This window comes from Anoplopoma fimbria, chromosome 5 (assembly GCF_027596085.1).
Source record: "Anoplopoma fimbria isolate UVic2021 breed Golden Eagle Sablefish chromosome 5, Afim_UVic_2022, whole genome shotgun sequence".
Lineage (NCBI taxonomy): Eukaryota > Metazoa > Chordata > Actinopteri > Perciformes > Anoplopomatidae > Anoplopoma > Anoplopoma fimbria.
This window is the reverse complement of record NC_072453.1, coordinates 4,418,697-4,438,699: the sequence shown is the minus strand read 5'-3', so window position 1 is coordinate 4,438,699 and position 20,003 is coordinate 4,418,697. Positions and strand designations below refer to the sequence as shown.

General features: G+C 42.0%; 1 protein-coding gene across 1 annotated transcript; it reads left to right on the top strand.

Moving 5' to 3' along the window:
• The first annotated feature begins 1,470 nt into the window (after positions 1-1,470).
• ubald1a (UBA-like domain containing 1a) lies at positions 1,471-19,607 on the top strand. Its single transcript, XM_054599267.1, has 3 exons — positions 1,471-1,695; positions 2,454-2,513; positions 18,632-19,607. Exons 1-3 carry the CDS (start codon positions 1,588-1,590, stop codon positions 18,953-18,955), a joined length of 492 nt encoding a protein of 163 aa, XP_054455242.1. The 5' UTR covers positions 1,471-1,587; the 3' UTR covers positions 18,956-19,607.
• Positions 19,608-20,003: the final 396 nt, after the last annotated feature.

The window sequence follows — 20,003 nt, the reverse complement described above, 5'->3', positions numbered from 1 at the left end:
AGTGCCCATAAATGACACAAAGGGGCTGTTGGTAACATTTAACTGTTGGTTGTTAACCAGAGTCAGCCCATCAAAGGACACACAAGAGTATAATTGGGAAACCTACAAGTCTGTGTTATCTCTGTGTTATCTCTGTTATCACAATGGATGTTAATGACCATAACTTCTCCCAGTGTTACGGTAAATGCTGTTTTCCAGATGCCTCCTCTAACCAGCAGATGTCACTATTTCAAATATTTTCTTCCATACCACGTCAAGGCTACTACAAACATGTCATTGATAAATAATAAAAAAAAAAAAACAGTTACCCACAATCCCGAGCGGTGTGTGTTGATATCAGAGGACTCATTTTACACACAGCCTGCACTAAAACTGCAGATAAATCCTTTACTGATCCTAATCCATCCACACCAGTTTGTGTGAACAGAAAAAACGCAGGGGATTTATTGTTTGGCTTGTAATAGTATTGTCAAATATAATGACCCAAGAGGTGACATAATTTCATTATAACTCTATTGTATTATGTTGTTCATTCATCTTACTTAAGTGACCACAAATGCCCGCATCCTCCTTTTTTTTTTTTTTTTTTTTTTTTTTTTTTTTTTTTTTGAATAACTACTATGCTACTGACTCTCATTAAAACGAATAACTGGCCCTACTTTCAAAGAGACATTATTATATGCACATCAATTTTTGCAATTTATATTAAGAAGGTGAGTCGTTATACGCGTCCTCAAAGCCATCTGGAAGAAGCTGGTGTTTAAAGACAGCGTTCTTCTTCTTCTTTGCTATAACTCAGTTACAAACCCTGTGTCAGTATACATCCGACCTGCTGTAGTGTCTTTGAGCACGCAGAATAAAGCAGAATAGATGAAAAGCCTAATAACTCTGATACTACAGCAGATCATTTTGTGTAATGCCTGCCGCATGACGGATTGATGTCTGCAGATGGCCACTGATGGAGAAGAGGCAGGAGAAGGCCGCAGAGCAGACACCCATGACTGTCGGCTGTCTCTAATGTAACTCCGATGTAATTGGCGACGGTGGATTTGTTTACCATATTTGGCAAGAATGTGACACAGCGAGCATGGGAATTGGACGAGAGCGGCCGTCATTCACAAAAACAAGTCTGCCTTCTGGAGCTTTACAAACAAAGCGTGTGCTCACGGGAGTTGTAGTCCAAAACAAACCATCTGAAAACACTGGAGGGAGGATTCCCCTTTTCCTCTGCGGTGATTTCAACGCCACGTATGTGTCATGTTTTTTGTTAGAAGCACTCACTGGGATGAACTCTGTTGGTTTAATATGTATTTAAGTGTGAAATAAAGACACGCCGATCCGGGACCCTCCGCAATAAGCATACAAATCCCACCGGCGATGCTCGCGTTTGATTGGCTGCGCCGGTCCATCAATCACCCGACGCTTCCTCCGCCACCGCTCCTACAGTAAATATTTGTGTTTGCTCGACCGGCTGTAATGGTGGAGTACTGAGGCAGAGAGACGGACTACAACTAGAGTGAAGAAAGAGAGGAAAACGGTCCAAAGTGTGTTTCAGAGCCAGCTGCCGCGTGTAGGAAATCGTCGAAAATGGATGAACTCAAACATCAAGTCATGATTAACCAGTTCGTCCTGACGGCGGGTTGTGCGGCAGACCAGGCGAAGCAGCTTTTGCAAGCGGCACATTGGCAGTTCGAGGTAAAAAAAAAAATAAATAATAATAAAAATAAATAAAAAATAAAATGTGTAAATGCTAATGTTTCCCCGTTAGAGTCGGTGTGTTAACGTCAGCCACACGGCTCATGTTTATGTCTGGTCATCCATTAGTTTCCATTGCCCCTGTCTGCCTCTGGACACTTTTTTTTTTTTTTTTTTTTTTTTTTTTTTTTTTTTTTAAGCCTCTTGTAATTCAACACAAAACAAAGCCTTAGTGTTAGCAATGTGTACCCCTTTTTTTTTTTTTTTTTTTTTTAAGCCAGAAGTCGGCCCACTTTTCTAGCTGGAACTTTTTTTTTTTTTTTTAGCTGTATTTCAAGTACATGTATGTGCTTTGGCCGGACTTAAAAGCAGACGACAATGCACAGTACCGCGGCGGGGCAGCCAGCACATCCAATTAGACTTTACTCCAGAATAAATACTATAATCCCACACATGACAGCAGTGCTCAGGCGAGGCCAGCGAGTGCGGTTACGCAATAAAGATGACCGTCGTGTTGTGTCGACTAGCCTACAAAACAGTGTTATTGTTTAGTCTGCGGCGACGCGACTATAGGTTGATCTGGTACAGTTAATGCATTCACCGCAAGCTGTCTGTACTGTTTTTGAAATGTATATAAACACTGAATTAACGATGTTTGGACGAATTAAATGGCCTCTATTTATTTATTAAATGCATTCATGTGAACCATAAAACACTGTCACCATAATGCCATTGGTTTTCTGTGTTTTTCATTGTAGACTGCCCTCAGTGCCTTTTTTCAAGAAACAAATATTCCATATGGCCATCATCATCAAATGGTGAGTGTGTGGGGTGGGGGTTATAATCATTATATACATTTAAATGCTCTATGTTGTTCTGTTTATGTAAGTATGACACACCTAACTTCACGCTAGTACATCTTTAAGGCGGCTGTGTTGTTTTGGGTGGGATGGGGGAGGATAAACAGCCCCTTATAGGCCGAGAGGGATGATGTTGTGCTAACAATAACAAAGCACATGTCGGCCATGTTGTGAGCTTCCAGAAATAAACACACAGGCAGGCAGGCATGCAGAAGAAGCAGCAGCAGCAGCAGCCACCACTTGTGTATGTATCCAAGAAAGAGGGAGGAAGAAAGATGCATGTAGATTTATGTAATCGTTCATTTTTTCATTGTTTCAACTGAGGTGCATAAAGGAAGGAATGCCCCCCCCCCCCCAGTTTCTGGATAAAACAGGAAAAAAAAAAAAAAAAAAGTCTCCTTCCAGGAAGAGGACAGCTGCCCCTCTCACAAATAGATCCTCTGCAAATGCATTCGCCTTGGGTTATTCGGCTGTTTTTCCCTGATTGGGTTTATTGCTCCAAAGAAAACCACTCATATTGGGGGGGGGGGGTGGTTAGGGTCTGACAAAATAGAGCAGAGTAAACTGGAAGACGTTTGTTTCTTTTGCAAGGCTCTGCACATACACACTCGCAGGGGTTGAACATTATGAAACACTAGCAGTATTGGAGCTTTTAGCAGCAGTACACTTTGGCAGCACACAAGCCTTTGTTTGCAGCTGCATGCATGGCAGCATCCAGCAACAGCTGCCCTCTGGAAGAGCCTGACAGTGATGTGTGGGGATTTTTTTGACGAAAACGGTTGATCATTTTTAAGCTCACGCTGCTTCTGTTTTTGGTTCACTGTTGGTTTGGAAAAGACTGCTGTCAAATTGCTAAGTAATTTTGCATCTCTAAAGCAAAGTGAGAGGGACTGGGATAAAGGAGAATTTCGCTTTTTTATTTTGTACAAGTTTGTGTAGATTTATAGCCTCAGAGTTGTGCAATAAGAGAAATGTCTCTTTCTGAGCTGGATCATTGTTACAGTAGCTTTATTATAAGAATGAATAAATAAGAAAGCAGGCCCTTTTTTTTTTTATCATCTGATCAGTAAATAAGAGCATCTCAGCCCTCCATTGAGCTTGATTGCCGCAGACACTGGATAATGAAAGTCAGAAAGCAGAGCACCTACGTCTGTTTGTGGTGTTATTGTTACAGGCGCGTTCTTGTGTAATCACACGTTCACGTTCCCCATTTGTGCACTCACCAGCATGTGAATGCTCGTCTGCGTACTCGCCATGCATGCATTTGTGTTTTGTGCACACACAGAGAGAGAGGTGTGTGTGTGTGTGTGTGTGTGTGTGTGTGTGTGTGTGTGTGTGTGTGTGTGTGTGTGTGTGTGTGTGTGTGTGTGTGTGTGTGTGTGTGTGTGTGTGTGTGTCTGTGTGTGTGTCACAACAGTACTACAGTGGTGGCAGCGTGTCCAACCTTCCTGCAGCTTATCAGGCCACAGTGTTCGTTGGTATCTAATCCACTTTGCTCTGGCTCTTGTTCTTTATCTGTCTCTTCAATTTAGAGTAAACATGAGCCACATTAAGTTACATTTCTGTCGCACATGCATATGCGTCAATGTTTTCGTGTTGCAACACAAACGGAACTCATCCTTGAGATTGCTATTTTGTCCAGAAGCCTCGCCCCACCCCACCCCCGATAGCCCCAGCAGATAGCCCGTAGACACGCAGTTCTTGGCAGCATTGCCGGTTGGGACGTCATGTAGGTCACTCAGTTTATTGATACTGTTCAATGAGCTGGTTTATGCTATTGTTTTCGAGGCCCCAGCAATGTTTGAAGCTGAATGTGGTGTACCAAATCACTTTCCCATCTAACTGTGGCATCATGGGAGATAAACTAACGTGGATACAAAAGCAATATTGTTTAAGAAATAGAGTTATCTCTAAACAATGACTGGTGTGGATTTGTAAATAGAGTCTGATTTTGTTTACATGTGCTTTGCTAATGCATCATTTGTGCATTGTGTGTCAGAGGTTTACCCCGTATCAAATCTCAGATAGTGAGGTGAGCAAGCCTACTCATCAGTTAAGGCTTGTGTAATGCTGTGGAGGGCGGAGGATTTAGATAATGCTCTTGTCATTATTATTTCCTTTTAGTCGTGATCCCAAACCCAAGGGAGTGTCTGTGCTTTGGCACACGATGTGAAAGAGCTACAATCTCTGCAGAGACATGCAGTTAACACTCCTGTTTGGTGTTGTCTACATCTGTGTGTAAAGTATGTCAGATAGAGCCATAAAGCCACATGATGTATCGTGAACAGATTGTCCGTTTATCTCTGTGTTTTGAATCAGAGCTTACATCTACTGTACGTTCCGTGATGGACACCCAGAACACCTAAGATCAATCCAACTTGCTTTGTGGTTTTTTTTGTGCAACCCCACCTCGTCTACTCCCAGTTTTCTCCTCTACACACACCCTGCCTTTACTAACACAGCAACCGCAACACATTCCTACAGGATGGAACGCTCTCACCAACCCAAAATGGACCCTTTCACAGCAGAGGGTGCCGGTATAACTAAAAACACAGCACCCTCTCTCTTTCTTTAGTTACCACACTCACACTCCTCTTGCCTCCCTTGTTAACTCTAAGTCTATTTCTGTTTACAGATGCAAAACATAAGGCTCTAGATTGCAATTAACTCTTTATGTTTCCTGTTAGTTACATTACATTACATTACAGTCATTTAGCAGACGCTTTTATCCAAAGCGACTTACAGGAAGTGTATTCAACATAGGTATTCAAGAGAACTACTAGTCACCAGAAGTCATAAGTGCATCTCCTTTCTTAAACAAGCATCTAAAAGCATAAACCAGAGCAAAAGTATAGTGCAGAAGCAAATTACTACGAAAACAAAACAATAATTGCAATAAACTAATACGAATACAATAAGTGCAGCGAACTAATACGAATACAATAAATGCTACGAGGAAGGCTCAGGGTAGTACTTCATAGTAGTAGTACTAGTTAGTTTTATAATCACGCCCTGTCCTCATTATCTTGTTTAAGCATAAATCTCAAAGCAGTTCCCACATTTGGAACAATTTTTGCGGCTCCCGGCTGTTTGATAATAATCCCTATTACCAAATATTATGCATATATTCTTGTACACCTGCCTCTTCTGTCTTAATACACATTCTAGGAATGTGCCACGCTCATTTTAAAGGAGCAGTATACAATGTTCAGAGCATTTATATAGCAACAAAACAACAAATCAGGTAACACCATTAATTCTGTCACAACGTTTTTCGTATTCTCTACCGTCAGCACTGTTAGCAACAAGCCGCCAGCTCTGGCGTCGCCATTTTGAGAGCCGATGGGGGGGGGGGGCAATTGAAATTCTCTCAATCTCATATTATGCAATTTAAAGAATATTTCAGATATTTTTACACAGTTGGTACACAAGCTCTCAAAAATGCAACCAACGATTATTTTCATTGTTGATTATTCTATTATCTCGATTAATCGATTAGTTGTTAAATCTATAAAATGTCAGAAAATGGTGAAAATGTCAATCAGTGTTTTCCAAAGCCCAAGATACAAGATATTCAGTAAACTGTCAGAAGATTAAAGAAACCAGAAAAATAGCAACATTTAAGAAGCTGGAATAAAATAATTTTGACCTTTTATTTTCTCAAAAGAATGACTAAAACCAAATTATTGATAATTCAAAATTGTTGGCAATTAACTTAATAGTTGACAACTAATAGATAAATTGTTGCAGCTGTAATAGACAAACAATTAGTCTTTTGTAAGCAAAACTACCTAAAATGGTTTCTTGTGTGCAAGAGAAAGATTTCCTTGGAAATAGATGCACATGAGCAACTTCGGGAAATATTTTTTCAGTCATCCTGAATGAGCAGGTCTGGACAGTGAGTGTCTCTATGAATATTTAAGGAAAAAAACACTACTCCTTAACACTACTAACAGTGTTTCCATGATTAATATCTCTCCACGTGGGGCACACGCAGCCACAATAAAGTGAATGAACCCTCATGTGACCACAGAGGAGGAAGTTGTCCAACTAGGCGACTTCCACTGCTGTCAGGAAACATGTGACAGCCATCATGTGACTAAGCAGGGAAACCGACCTCGCTTAGCCACAAAGCCTGCTTCACATGCGTCTCATTTCCGCTAGAGTTATGGCTGTTAATAATATATACAGTGAGGTCCTTATGTGGCAGGCCTGCAGAAAAGTCAGGACTGTGGTGTTATGTTAAAGTATGTTGTCGTTAGTAGGTCAGGGTGATGAAATATTACACATCATCCTCTTCTTGAATCATATCTGCACTCAAACAGTATGTCCGCCTCATGTTCTTACTCTGAGTTTAAACTGATGTAAAAAGAAAGAAAAGAAACACTTCTAGTTCTTGTGTTTGCTCCCGTTTCTTTTTACTTTCTTAGCATTCTCTTGCAAAATCCTATTACACTATATAATACCTTCTGTGGATCTGGCCTTCTCCTTCACCTAAATGAGGATATAAGCAAAACATAACCAGTAAGTAATCTTAAACTGTATCCATTTGAATGACTTTTACAGTTTCCTCCTACTACTGAGCACAGCCCAGCCTGGCCTACATACTGCAACCCACAGAATCATGGGGGGAAAAAAACACAGCCCCCATGGTTTGACTGATCACCTTTTTTATTGTCTTGTAATTGCTATTCGTCACTGGCGTCACACACAAGGTGAATGAAACAATGGTTTTACGAAGGGCAACGTTCAGCAACTAACTGGGATACTGGGTGACGTAGCAGAATAGTATTGGCCATTAAAACACTGTTTCCTGGCAATATAAACACCCAGTAGGAGAAAAGAGGAGTGCGTGCGTGCGTGCATGCGTGGGTGGGTGCGTGCGTGTGTGTTTGAGGGGTTGTTTCTGGTAACTACAAACATTTGGTTTTGGTGTCCGGGTGTGGCTTTAAAAAACAGATTTTTCTAAATCCTCACTTTTCTCATCCATAGATCTCACAGATATTTGAAGTGTGTGGTGTGCCCATGCAGAAGAGCAGAGGTATAATTACCTCCATAAATCATGATGTGACAACATGGACGACTGTCTGCTCCTATTTCTCTCTCTCTGTCATAGCCTCTATTCATTTATCACCACACTGCAAGAGATGGAGGAAGGCTAAAAAAAAGTATATAAAGGATACTTAAATTGTGTCTAAAATAGCAGCGAGGAATCAATAAAAACAAGGGAGGAAGAGTGCTTGGCCAGTACTTAAGGTGAAACAGCGAGGATGTATTTAGTTAGAAGATACAATAACAAAGTGCTGCTTTGTGTCTCTGCCACAAAAGAAACAAGGTGCTCTCTGTCCTGCTGCAGACATTGCTTACATAAGTTTATGAAGTGCAGATTGAGGTGGAATCCGGTTTGCTTTCTTCCATTGTTTGTGTATTTAAGTCTAATTTCATAAGTATGTATGGGTGTGTGCACTGAAATCTCCTGGGCGTTTATGTAGCAATGTGTCTCAAATCTAATCATGTCTATATCGGTTCATTTTGTTTATGTGTGTGTGCGTGTGTGTGTGTGTGTGTGTGTGTGTGTGTGTGTGTGTGTGTGTGTGTGTGTGTGTGTGTGTGTGTGTGTGTGTGTGTGTGTGTGTGTGTGTGTGTGTGTGTGTGTTGGCTGTAATAGGCTCAGGCGATATCTGTTTTTTCAAACCTTAATACCTTCCTGACATTTCCCTGTGATATATGTTTTTTCTGATGGTTAATGGCGCCCCGGGATGGGGCAGGATAGCTGGTCTGCCTTTAAAAACCGGCCCACCTTTAGAGCCTCAGACAAAGTTGTAGCTAACCTCACTGCTAACCCCCTCTAATGAATGAAGGTTGATACACATCTTGAGCTATGGTGGATATCATCTTCTCACTAATTGCAGACTTGTAATTCTCACCCACGAAGTAGGCTACTATGACCCCCTCCCTGTGGACGCCTCAGTGAAAAAAAAAAAAATCAATCCTCATGTCCTGTGATAGTGCGTCGGTGCTCAGCTGGTGGCAAGCAAGACCCCCGGAGTTTAGGCATTTTTTTTTCACAGACAAACACCCTAAACTGTACACTCTGCACTGCTACGCTCACAACTATAACGTTACTGATAACTTCTTCATTGTTACGCCGCATACAGTGGGTAGTGACGGCACCAACACATCAGTGTGCTGAACAGAGGTGATTGGCCGGTGGTGAGGCAGACTGGAAGTTAATAAAATTGTGTGTGGCTATAAACTGCGTTTGTAACTTGAAGAAGACAAAACCCAAAACCCTCAGACGCCATCTTTCTGAGCTCCGCTGCCTGCTACACCATGACATTCACCAGACTCTGGTGGCATTAATACAGCAACATACTAAGCCAGCGTCAGCATTTATGATGTGTATTGTAAGCCATACCGTCTGGATTTGTAAATATTCTGGTACCGTAACACAGCCTAAGCCTAGTCTGTACCCGTGGGTCGTACAGCCATGCCAAGCAGTTAGCCACATCTGAAAAGGCTTGGCCTGCACTCGGCATGTTACAGCGTGTTGCCCTGCATGTTTCCAGGAGCACAGCTTCCCAGAACCCTAACCACACACACACACACACACACACACACACACACACACACACACACACACACACACACACACACACACACACACACACACAAAGGCGTGTGCGCAGACACATCCACACAGACACACACAGGAACTTTGGCTCAAAGTACCCTGGGAATGGGAATCCATGTGGGATGGCTGCGAGGACCAGATGTGTTTATGAGTATTGGAGTTAGATTGAGTTTCACACTGATTCTTGCAGTCACTGAGTACACACACACACACACACACACACACACACAAACACACCCAGGGGTAAAGCCTATGGTGCAGGAAACACAAGCTGTTGCATTCAGGGACTGTTTTCACGTTGTGTCTCTCTGGCCTGTTTTCTCCGGTTAGCTGTAGCAGCTAGGATCAGGTTATCTCACTACCTAGTCCTTCTATTCCTGTGCTGCCACCTTCCTCAGCTTTGTCCATTCCTTTCCTCACTCACATTCATGACCCTTGACTCTTCACCAGTCCCGATTTGATCCTAAAACTCATATGTGATATATTCAGTGGTTCAGATTCAAACTGGGAGTTGACCTGATGCATGTGAAGTGAAAGAAAAGCTAGATTTGATCTACAGTTTACATTTTTAGCGTAGCCTTAAGAGACGTATCTTTTGGCAAGCTGAACCTGAGCCGAGTGTTTACAGTGCAGTCGTGTTTTGTTCTCCCTCACGATGACCTTTGGCCTGGTAGTTTCTGTTGCCAGACTCTTACCATTCGTCAGGCCCAACTCTTTTTTTTTTTTCTAGATATGAGTGGGCCACTGAACACCTATTGTTAGCCTGTTAGCCGTTGTTGTGAGCAGTGCAGTGCATGCAGTTGGTCAAACAAAGCACATGCTCAACTCAGTCCCAGTTCTCCTATCTTCTGCTGCTTTCTTTATTTTTCCGTTCTCTTTCTGTCATTGCTCCTATCTTTTTTGTTTTTCAGTCTCTTTCCTACATTATACAGTGTGATAATAAACTTGAAAACAGCACAGCCTGGCTAATGATCAACTGAGTCCCTCGTGAGCACAAATCCAACCATGTCCCTGTGTGTTGCTAATATTTCCTCAGACATCGACAAACACCGCCTCGGGGCTCAGCTGCTGGAAGCTGGGTGAGGTCGAAGGAGTGAAGGGTCATGGGTGAGGAAGGGAGGGGACACTTGAAATGTTCAGCAGCACCTGTCAACCTCCTTTATTTAGGCTGGTAAAGAAACATCTAGTTCTGACATCCAGCCGCTCCCATAAAAACCTGACTGTCACCTCCTGTTGATGAGCTATGTGATGGGATAATAATACCAGAGACACAGAGAGTTGCTTGTCTGGTTTAGTTGTTTTGGTGACACTAACTAATGCCAAGCCTCCACTATGTACTGACACTATGCACCGCTTGGAGATCATTTTTGGCAATGATTTTCCTCTTCTTAAAATTACTAAGTATTTGTAGCATTTGTTAAAAGTATTATCCATGTCAGTGTATTAAGCCATCAGTTTCTTTAGTTTTGTGTTATGAGTTGTCGTCGTAAGAACGGTTAATGCTCACTTTATTACAAATGGTCAGATCATCTGTTGAAACATTGAATTTGCATCTGAATGTGTGGCGGTGTGAGTATCAGCAGAGACCCTGCCCTCTGACTATATTCTTATTTTCCTCTTTTCTCGCTACATTCGGGAAGTTTCTGGGGTCCAGCCTTTCTTCCTTTCTTTCGAAATGGCTGTCACAGTGTCAAAAAAACACAAATACAGCGAGGCGAAAGGTCAAGTGACTCCAGCTCCTTTATAAAATGAGTGAATCTGGGGTTTTCTTTCATTCTTAATGCAGTATGTGATGCTGCAGGTGGTACACTGGGCTGTTTTTGATGGATCGCCACAAGAATTAGACAACGTGAAAGCGGTCACTTGGAGTGGTGAATCTACAGCTAAAAATGGCCTCAAATTCAATTTCAAGTTTCATTAAAATATCTATATATTTCATTTTAATTTCTCAACCACACAAATGCTCATGAAATCAATCAGTTATTATTTATATTTATTTCTTTGTTCTTGTTGGTATGATAGTAGTCGAACATGGTTTCTTTGGGATCCAACTGCAGCTCCAAAAAACAAAAAGTGTGCTAGGCCATAAAAATACTCCCTATTAAAACATTTAACAGGCAGGCAGAATCATGTCGAGTTAATTCTGCCATGGTTTATTCAGCCTGCCTTCTCTGCTTCATTCAGCCTTTCCCTCTGGCTCATGATTTGCCAATAATCTGGCATGCCCTTCCATTTAGCCCTCATTTTCCTAGTCCCCACAGGGCATCAGCCATTGCATTACATCAATGACTGTACTGTAGATTGTAGTAACATCTAAAGTAAGGTTTTTTTGCAATTCTTAAATGGAGAAGTTCATTTTGTTGCATCTTTGTTTGTGGTTTACTGAGCCAAATAACAAGTAAATCAGGCCTTTAATGGCAGTAAGTGAATTCCACTGGGACTCACAAGTTGTCTTGGTAAACTGTCATCTGTTGAGGTTTCATTTTTGGGAAGCTTGTTGTCAAAACAACTTATTCCTGTTCCAGTAATCTTAGCTAAGCATGATGGACTCGTCCATGCTCTTTGCCAGTAATTTTGATATTTTGAGAAGGCATTTCATATCATCAGTTGGCCAAATTTAACCTCCAATTTTCTTGTTAATCTTGGCTTGGCCAACATTCATCCTCTTTTGACCATAAAACATGGCTTCCAGGGTTTCATGTCAGTTACGTCTTACTGCACACAGGACAGAGACCTCTATTGTCAGTGTTGCCAGGTTTGAATGGCATTGTCCTCACTTGCCCAAACAAACCAAACAAAAGGAGTGAATATTTCAGAATGCTTATTAAACGTGCATGACGTGAATGCACCCAGAGACTAGCCCAGACCTGATGTTGGTGAAACCTCAGCATTCTCCCACAGACCCAGTACTTAACACCAGTTAAAAGAGGCGCAGTCACAGTTTGGATCAGCTGTCCATATATCTTGCTACCTTTATTTTTAAAACCGTAATTGATTTAGATATTACCCCATGTTCTTTTCAGTATTGTACAGCTTTCCACCCTGGAGACGCCCATTAATTAATAGTCTCAGTTTCAGTGGAACAGTTGGATAAAGGGGCCTTTTTGACAAGAAGACGAGCAGTGTGACCCATCGTTGTTTGAGTTAAATGCTCCTAGTGTTGAGGGTTAGGACATATCCTGTCATTGTGTAGATGAGGAGTGGAATGCTGTGATTGATGTACAACACAGTGTGGAGCTGTGACTTCAGGTTATTCTATAAATTTGTCTCTAATAATAGGGAAAAATATTTAAATAATAAATTACATAAAACCGCAAGCACAGAATTCCTCAAACCATACATTGCCTCGGGGCTTACGAGACGACCAAATACAGATTTGGAAGTGTGCGTGCCTGACGTCTCCAACAGCCAAGCCATCAATCCAGACACCTCGTCTTGTTTTTGCAGTTGCACACCATGTGCCATTTTGCAAGTTGAAAGACTCGATGTAGTGAAGAAATATTTTCTGGCAGTCACACTGACAGTTCACTGCCAGCATGTGTTACTTTAAATAGTACCAGAACTCCAGATATCAAATTTCATAATTTTATTATCCTGAAAAGTTTGAGAACTGGCTATAAACTATTTTTGGAGTAAGACAAGTGTCATTTTGCACGAGTCAGATTTATGGTGACGAGTATAAACAGTATATCCTGTTGACAGTTACTTTGTCCAGATACTATAAGTATACTTCATACTGAACAGCAAATTAGGCGCTGCACCCTTCACCGTGATCCTCGTGTCTCACATATCTCTCTGCACAGTTTGCTGCAAAAGCTATCTTACAGTGTGTGAAGCAACAGACTGGAGGGAGAGGGAGACAGAGTGGGAAGTGAGAGAAAGACAGAGAAGGGAGAGAAAACGGACATGTTGTAGGTTCATAATAATGTTCATAGGAGACGGAATGATGAGGAAAAAAAGGATCTGGTTCTCATCATAAGTATTGCTTTGCATATTGTGATGAATAGAACTAATAATCTTGAATGTGTACATCAATTTTGAGATCAAACGTACCCAAATTGTCAAAAAACAAATTTAGCAACTAGACAAATTAGGTATTGATGTATGTTGTATTGATGATTTTTGCTTTTGGATGTTGTGAAATATTAAATAATTAAAACAATCACAATAATGTGAAAAATGCCCAACATTAGCTTGCTCTGTGTTACTTGAATTTTTTGTTTTTGGTCTATAAGGAAGTTTATTTATTTGCTTCAGTCAATTAATGGAAACAAGCAGATAACATTTCATTTTGTCTTAGAATTCTTCTGAAAGCTGGACGGAAACATCCTGAGAATATAGAGTGAGATGAATAAGAATGTGGGTGCGTAACGAGGTTTAGAGGCACTGAGGTAAACGTTACATTGAGGAGGTCAGTTGGGGTCACAGGATGTAACTGGACCCTCTGCACAAGTATGCAAGTATGAATAAAAAAAGCTTCCATTTCCACTCTGCCACATACACACACTTGATCTTTCTGAGGAATGTCGTCGGTTAGACTGGAAATAACCCCAGCTCATCCGTGTTTGTGGACAAACACACACACACACACACACACACACACACACACACACACACACACACACACACACACACACACACACACGTATGCACACAAACGGAGGAGTGTTTAAGGTTTGTGGAGCCTCAACGCAGGCCCCGGGCCTGGCATGTTTAGAGTGGTCGCTGCCTGTCAGCCTTGTGTTCTGCATGCTGGGCTCAGCAAACAGACTTGAGAGAGGGTGGACAGGTCCGCGCCCGCTGTGACCACAGAGCCAGTCCTGCCTCAGCCCCGTACCGTCAACAGGAGATCTGTGCTGCTTCCTCATAACAACAGTCGCCATGGTGACACCTCTCTGTTGGCTCTGTTTTGAACACAAACTCGCTCTCGCTGTCTGTTATTCCCCCTGTCTCTCCATCTGTACGTCTCGAATAAAAAGCAAGACCTCCCTGCTGTAACACACATTTTTGTTGTTTGTGCTGCTACGTGCACTTACACACACACACACACACACACACACACACACACACACACACACACACACACACACACACACACACACACACACACAAACACAGACAAACACACACACACACACACACACACACACACACACATAGTCTGTCATATAGAAGGTCCTCAATAACGACAGCTTTAAACATCTGCTTGTGCTTCTGAACATAGAGTTTTTCAGCAGAAACAACATGGCAGTACATTTCTGTGCTGCTCTGAGTGGGAGTTGATCTTAACTTTTTTTCTAAATGATCGTGCTGGATTGTTAACTAGCTAACAATACCTACAGACAGCCGTTTGTCTGTGTTAACCGAGCTGACTCTTCTTGAATTACAACTCGTCATGTTTTGGAGACAACTAACTGTGTCACGGTACCCTCAATTTGAAAACAAGTTCACCTCACCAGACCTCTCGCTTTGTCTCATAACAGTACTGAACTTGCATGCACCCACAGAATAAACAGTAGTTACATCTGCTGAATTGTTTTTCTTTCTTGCCCAGTCGCTGTATATTTAGCCAATATTGCACAAAATCACTGCTGATTGTTCATGATGGTCAGACGTGGTTTCCAGCCCAGTTTTATAGTTTTATTTCCATGTAAGAACTACACAAGATTAGTTCAGATCAGTTACAACATAAAGTGTACTTTGAAATTACATATTAAGAAGGAAAACCTTTAAATATATCTTACACTGAATAGGTTAAAGTACATTTTTTTTCTTTATAATTTCTCATAAAACGTATACCAGGAATTACATTTATCATGCTTCATGCACCATTGAGCATCTTTCATAGAAATTAAAGGGCACCCTCCCCCAACGCTGTTTCCAGTTGTCTTTATAAGTCCATGGTTGCAGCCCACGGGCGCGTCAGTTGTCCAACAGCCAATTGGATTTGAGCTGCAGTCTTCGTGCGCTGGTCCCAGCACCTCAGTTGATCTGCTACTAGGCTGCTTAATACGCACAAACGGAAAAAAACCCAGTAACCTGCTTACTCGGTGTGCTGCACCCGGTTTTAATCTCTGTGCAGGAAACCATGTGGAGGTATTACTTACAATACAATACACAGGTCATGTGCTTTGATTTGTTAAAATGGCAGAATACATATTTAATATTTGTGGCTCATTTGTTTGGGAGTTGAAGTGTTTCTTTGCACATATGTGGATCATCATTAAGTACATGCTGAAAGGTCTGAGTTCCGGTGAAGCTTTTATCAGTGACAAAGTGTCTGATGAGCAGTAAGATCCAAAGTCAAACAGCTGTTGTGTCTTTGGACAAGATTCTTTTCCCTCTGAGTCGATACCGTCTGCGTCTCTGACTCTTTCCAAGGTGCCCTGCAAAAGACAGACACACACACACTATCATGCAGACACTTGGAGGTGTGTTGTGTTATTAAATGACTAGAGGAGTGTGAGGTGGGCAATTGTGAGACGCAAACATGGTGTTTGGAGTTTCTTTTGTCGTCCGCCTCCCTCTCGCAACTTTCCTGTTTTAGTCTCTGAAGCAAAAGCCAAAAATGTAATATGTACAAGTGAAATTTATAGTCTTTTCTCAGACTGCAGGTGTATATTTATACCTGCTCATCGGTGTAGTTCATAGATAAGTAAGTCCGAGATAAAGGTCTCAGTGGACAACCTGAAAGGTCATGTGTCAGCATCAGTAAGCGAGGAGGCAGGTGGCCTCACCTATTGATTTCTACCAGTCACACAGACCCTTAACTGGTCTCAAGGTCCAGGACAGCCAAACAGCAGCTTCCACCGGCGCTCGCCAAGAACCGAAAGAATCATAGAGGTCACTCCAGCATTCTACGGTGTCTCTTTACAGCAGGAAACAGCCTCGGAGACATGAGCCAGCGTTTCCTGTCGGCATGCACAGTGGACACGCTCACCTTTCAAAACAGCGTGCCGCTCTGAGAATCTCTTGCTGGGCCTGGCTCCACACTGTATATTCACAGGACTAACCTGCATGCCGCAGCACTTTTAGGGGGCATAGCGGTCCCATTACAACCCCAAGGGAGGTATGGTGTTCCTGTCACACTGTTGTTTTTCTTAAGGCTGTTGTGTGCTAAGGCTGCGTGTCACAATCTGAGCATCCAGGGTGATGGAACCAAGGGAAGATTATGCCGCATTTTGACTGCGTGGCAATGCACCGATCTACTCAACCCGACTCGAGGCCCCAAGCGAGCTGAGCCGACACCAGAAGGAGAAGTTAAAACACTGCAGACCACTGATTGGTCAGAGAGAACTGTTACAAAAGTCACCACTTGCGCGACTCTGGACATCCGCACAAATACATATTTTTTAACAGCCATGCCACTGCCAATAGTGGCCGCGATTGTTGTATTCACTAGACACGGATTTTAAAAGATGTCAACCAGCAAAACTGACCAGTCCACTAGGCTGTACAATTGACAAAATGCAGACATTTCTCACTATGGTTGCCGATGAAAGGATTCAGTAAATGACTCATTGAAAATTATAACAAAAGTTGGTGTGTGGCATCGGTATAGTGATCAGCTCAGAATCTGGCTTCCACTGAGAGGCAACCATCCACAGTGGAAAAGGAAACATAGAATAGAACCTGGTACCAAAAGTGACTGGAGGTCAGCCTGAGTTCTGGTTGTCGATAAAGAAAATGTTGTGTTCCGGATTTTTCCCCTTTCAGCATGTTAACATTTTTTTGTCCAGTACTCATGTGTGACTGCAGCTGCTGTTCCCAGTAGTTGATTCATGGACCCTATGACTCCCAATTCCAGAAAATGCCCCCCCTTAAACAAACCATCTTGCATTCAGCCTGAATCTGTAGAAGATGTTATCTGGACATTGTTGCTGTGTAGGAAAATTGAAGGTTTGGGCATGCAAACTGCACAATAAATAGTTTATTAATTTGATGTAACTTGAATGCAAGCTCAAATACTGTCATGCCAGCTGTCCTTGAATCATAAGTACATTTTAATCTTACATAATCCAGGGAGTTGCCACACTGTTTTCTTCCATTGTGGGTGATTTAGGGTTACTTTGTCATGTAGCGGCCTGCCCTGTTAGCCTCTCAGCCCGGGCAATTGTTTTTAGATGACAAGCCTTCTGGTTAAAACATGGCTCCACCTCTGTTTCCCTATGGAATACAGTAGGTTGTTGTTTTCCTGGTCACAAATGGACTGGGACTTATAGGAAGCAGGCCACAGAGCAGTGTGTGAGAAGCTGTTTTAGTGAGGATGAGGACGAAGCCTAACTATTTTTTGAGCAGCCAAACTCAATGTTATTCAAATGGTCTATTAACTGCAACCTGGTAGGTTCAGTGTTGTTTTTGGCACATGAGATTTATTGTGCGTGATCAGGGCGCCACTAAAGGAACTCCTGGCAGCAGAGCAGTAACAATGCTGGCACAAAAGCGGGTCGCACAGTGTTTTAGAAGAGGGGGTTTATAAAGGCCAAGGAGACTTGGTGTGTGTTCGCATGTGTTTTGCTCGTGTATGCATGTGTGCCCAGAAAGCAAGATAAATTGTTATTCTGAGCCTGGAAAAGTTGATCTAGTCTGTTAAATCAGATTGAACAGCATGTAACAGTTGGAACAGGAAGTGGACGTAAACAAAGGACTGTAATGTCAAAATCAGGACCCTCTGGGGAAGCAGAGAGTACATGGGATTCCCCTAAATTCCCCTTCAGTTATACAAAACAGTTTGCTTCCTTTAAAGAGATATCCGCTTTTTAAACATTGCCTAAAACTCCCTTTTATGCTGGACACCATGAAGTAATAATATCTGTGCCTATTTGACCATTTTTCTTGAAGATAACTTTCCATTGTTGACGGAACAACATAGTTTTTCCACGACAGCAGCATTGGAGTTTGATCAACCAGGTTTTGGTGTTATTCTGTTGTTATGAAAGAGCTAAATGTTCTTTATAGCCTCACAGTTTTACAGTGAAACCGTCATAGGGGAAGAAATACATTATAGAAGACAAAAAGATACCAAATTCTCAATTGATAATAGTCTGAATAATACATGATGTGGTGCAGTGACAAGACAAGTTGCATTTTGCTCTGTTATACTTCAAGTACACTATAACCCACAGCAGAAAGCATTAGGTTCACTACATGTTGGCTGGAAAAAGTCATTCTTCTAGCTCGTATTTCTTTTCATTATTGATTATTCCGTGTAATCTTTTCTCGATTATCTTCTCACATTATATCAATGAAAAAGGTTACTTACTTAGTGAGTTAGTTTCCCAGAGCCCAAAGTGACATCTCCAGATTACTTGTTACCCAAGAAAACTAACCAGTATCTATATTTGAGAAGCTGGAACCGATGAATGAATGGACACATTTTTTTGTGTGTAGAATCTAAATTAAGAGCATGCAATAATCCTTCTCTTTCCCTTGTCTTTCTCAGATGTGCACCCCAGCCAACACACCAGCGACGCCCCCCAACTTCCCGGACGCGTTGACCATGTTCTCCCGGCTGAAGGCGTCCGAGAGCTTTAACAGTGGCAGCGGCGGAAGTCCCATGGCCGCCTCCATGGCCACCTCACCCCCGCCCCCCCAGGTCGGCGGCTGGGGGGTCTCACCAAACGTACCTAACATGCCGCAGCCTCAACAGGGACTCTGGACTCATGGGCAGCCCCCCACGCAGCCCTGCCCCGCTTGGCCTACGGGTGTAAACCCCCACACAGGCACTGAGCAAAAGGCTAGCGTAGCGATGGAGGCTGAGAGATGAAGGGCAGCACAGGACTGAAAAGCCCCCCTTTCCACCCCAGGGAGGAAACAAAAATGGGGGGATGAATGCCGGGTGGGTGGGTAGAGTGGTAAATGATATTGGGTAGAAATGGGTTTTGGTCTTTTTCCCAAAAGACGGATGGATATGGAAAGAGATGGAAACCACGCAAACCAAGAAAACTCAACGTGGACAAATTAATAAGAGGAGAAAACCAATGCAAATGTTGATACAAAAATATATGAAAAAAAAGAGATACGCACACACATAGTAATAAGAGAGCAACTGAAATCTTTGTTAGCTTTTCCTAAGTAAATGCATAGATAAGAAAATATTATTGAACTAAAAAAAAAAGAAATTTGTAAAAAAAAAAACACAAAAAAATTGTCACGCCCAAGGATTCTATGTGATGTTCAAGGACATTCAAGGCAGCAAATTTAATTTTCTGTTTTTCTGTTTAGTATTTTTTCTTCCATCTTTTCAGCCAGTGTTTTTTTTCCCACTGGTGTTCTGTGTTTCTGCAACTGTCTGTTCTGCATGAGGAGAGAGGAACTTGCAATGCAGTGTTTGAGATTGACTCAAAAATCAACACGCACTTGAGTGTGAGTGTGTACGCATGTGAGCGGGTGATCAGTTTGTAATCAAAAATGTATACACACATATATATATATATATATATATATATATATATATATATATATATATATATATATATACACACACACACACACACACACACACACACACACACACACACAAACCCAAATACACACACATTAGCGTTTAGAGGACGCCTCCATACTGTCGTTCCCATCGTCAAAGGTGGGACTTTTCTTACCTCACCTGGTGGTCACCTGACTTCTTTCAGCCAATCAGGGATTCTTCTAAAACCAACTGTTGCTGCAACAGGACATGTTTTTAAAGGTTTTTTCTTAAAGGCAGCATCCACTCTGGTTTATGCTAACTGATCCCTGCAGCAATGGCTTTTCCTGATACAGTTTTAAACCTGGACTCAGACAACAAGTGTCACCTGTATACTTTTTTTTTTTTT

Excerpts from the sequence above, each read along its gene's own strand:
- ubald1a (XM_054599267.1), top strand. The coding sequence starts at position 1,588 with ATGGATGAACTCAAACATCAAGTCATGATTAACCAGTTCGTCCTGACG. Across the intron at positions 1,696-2,453 it reads CGGCACATTGGCAGTTCGAG|ACTGCCCTCAGTGCCTTTTT; the intron begins GTAAAAAAAAAA and ends TTTTCATTGTAG. Across the intron at positions 2,514-18,631 it reads ATGGCCATCATCATCAAATG|ATGTGCACCCCAGCCAACAC; the intron begins GTGAGTGTGTGG and ends TGTCTTTCTCAG.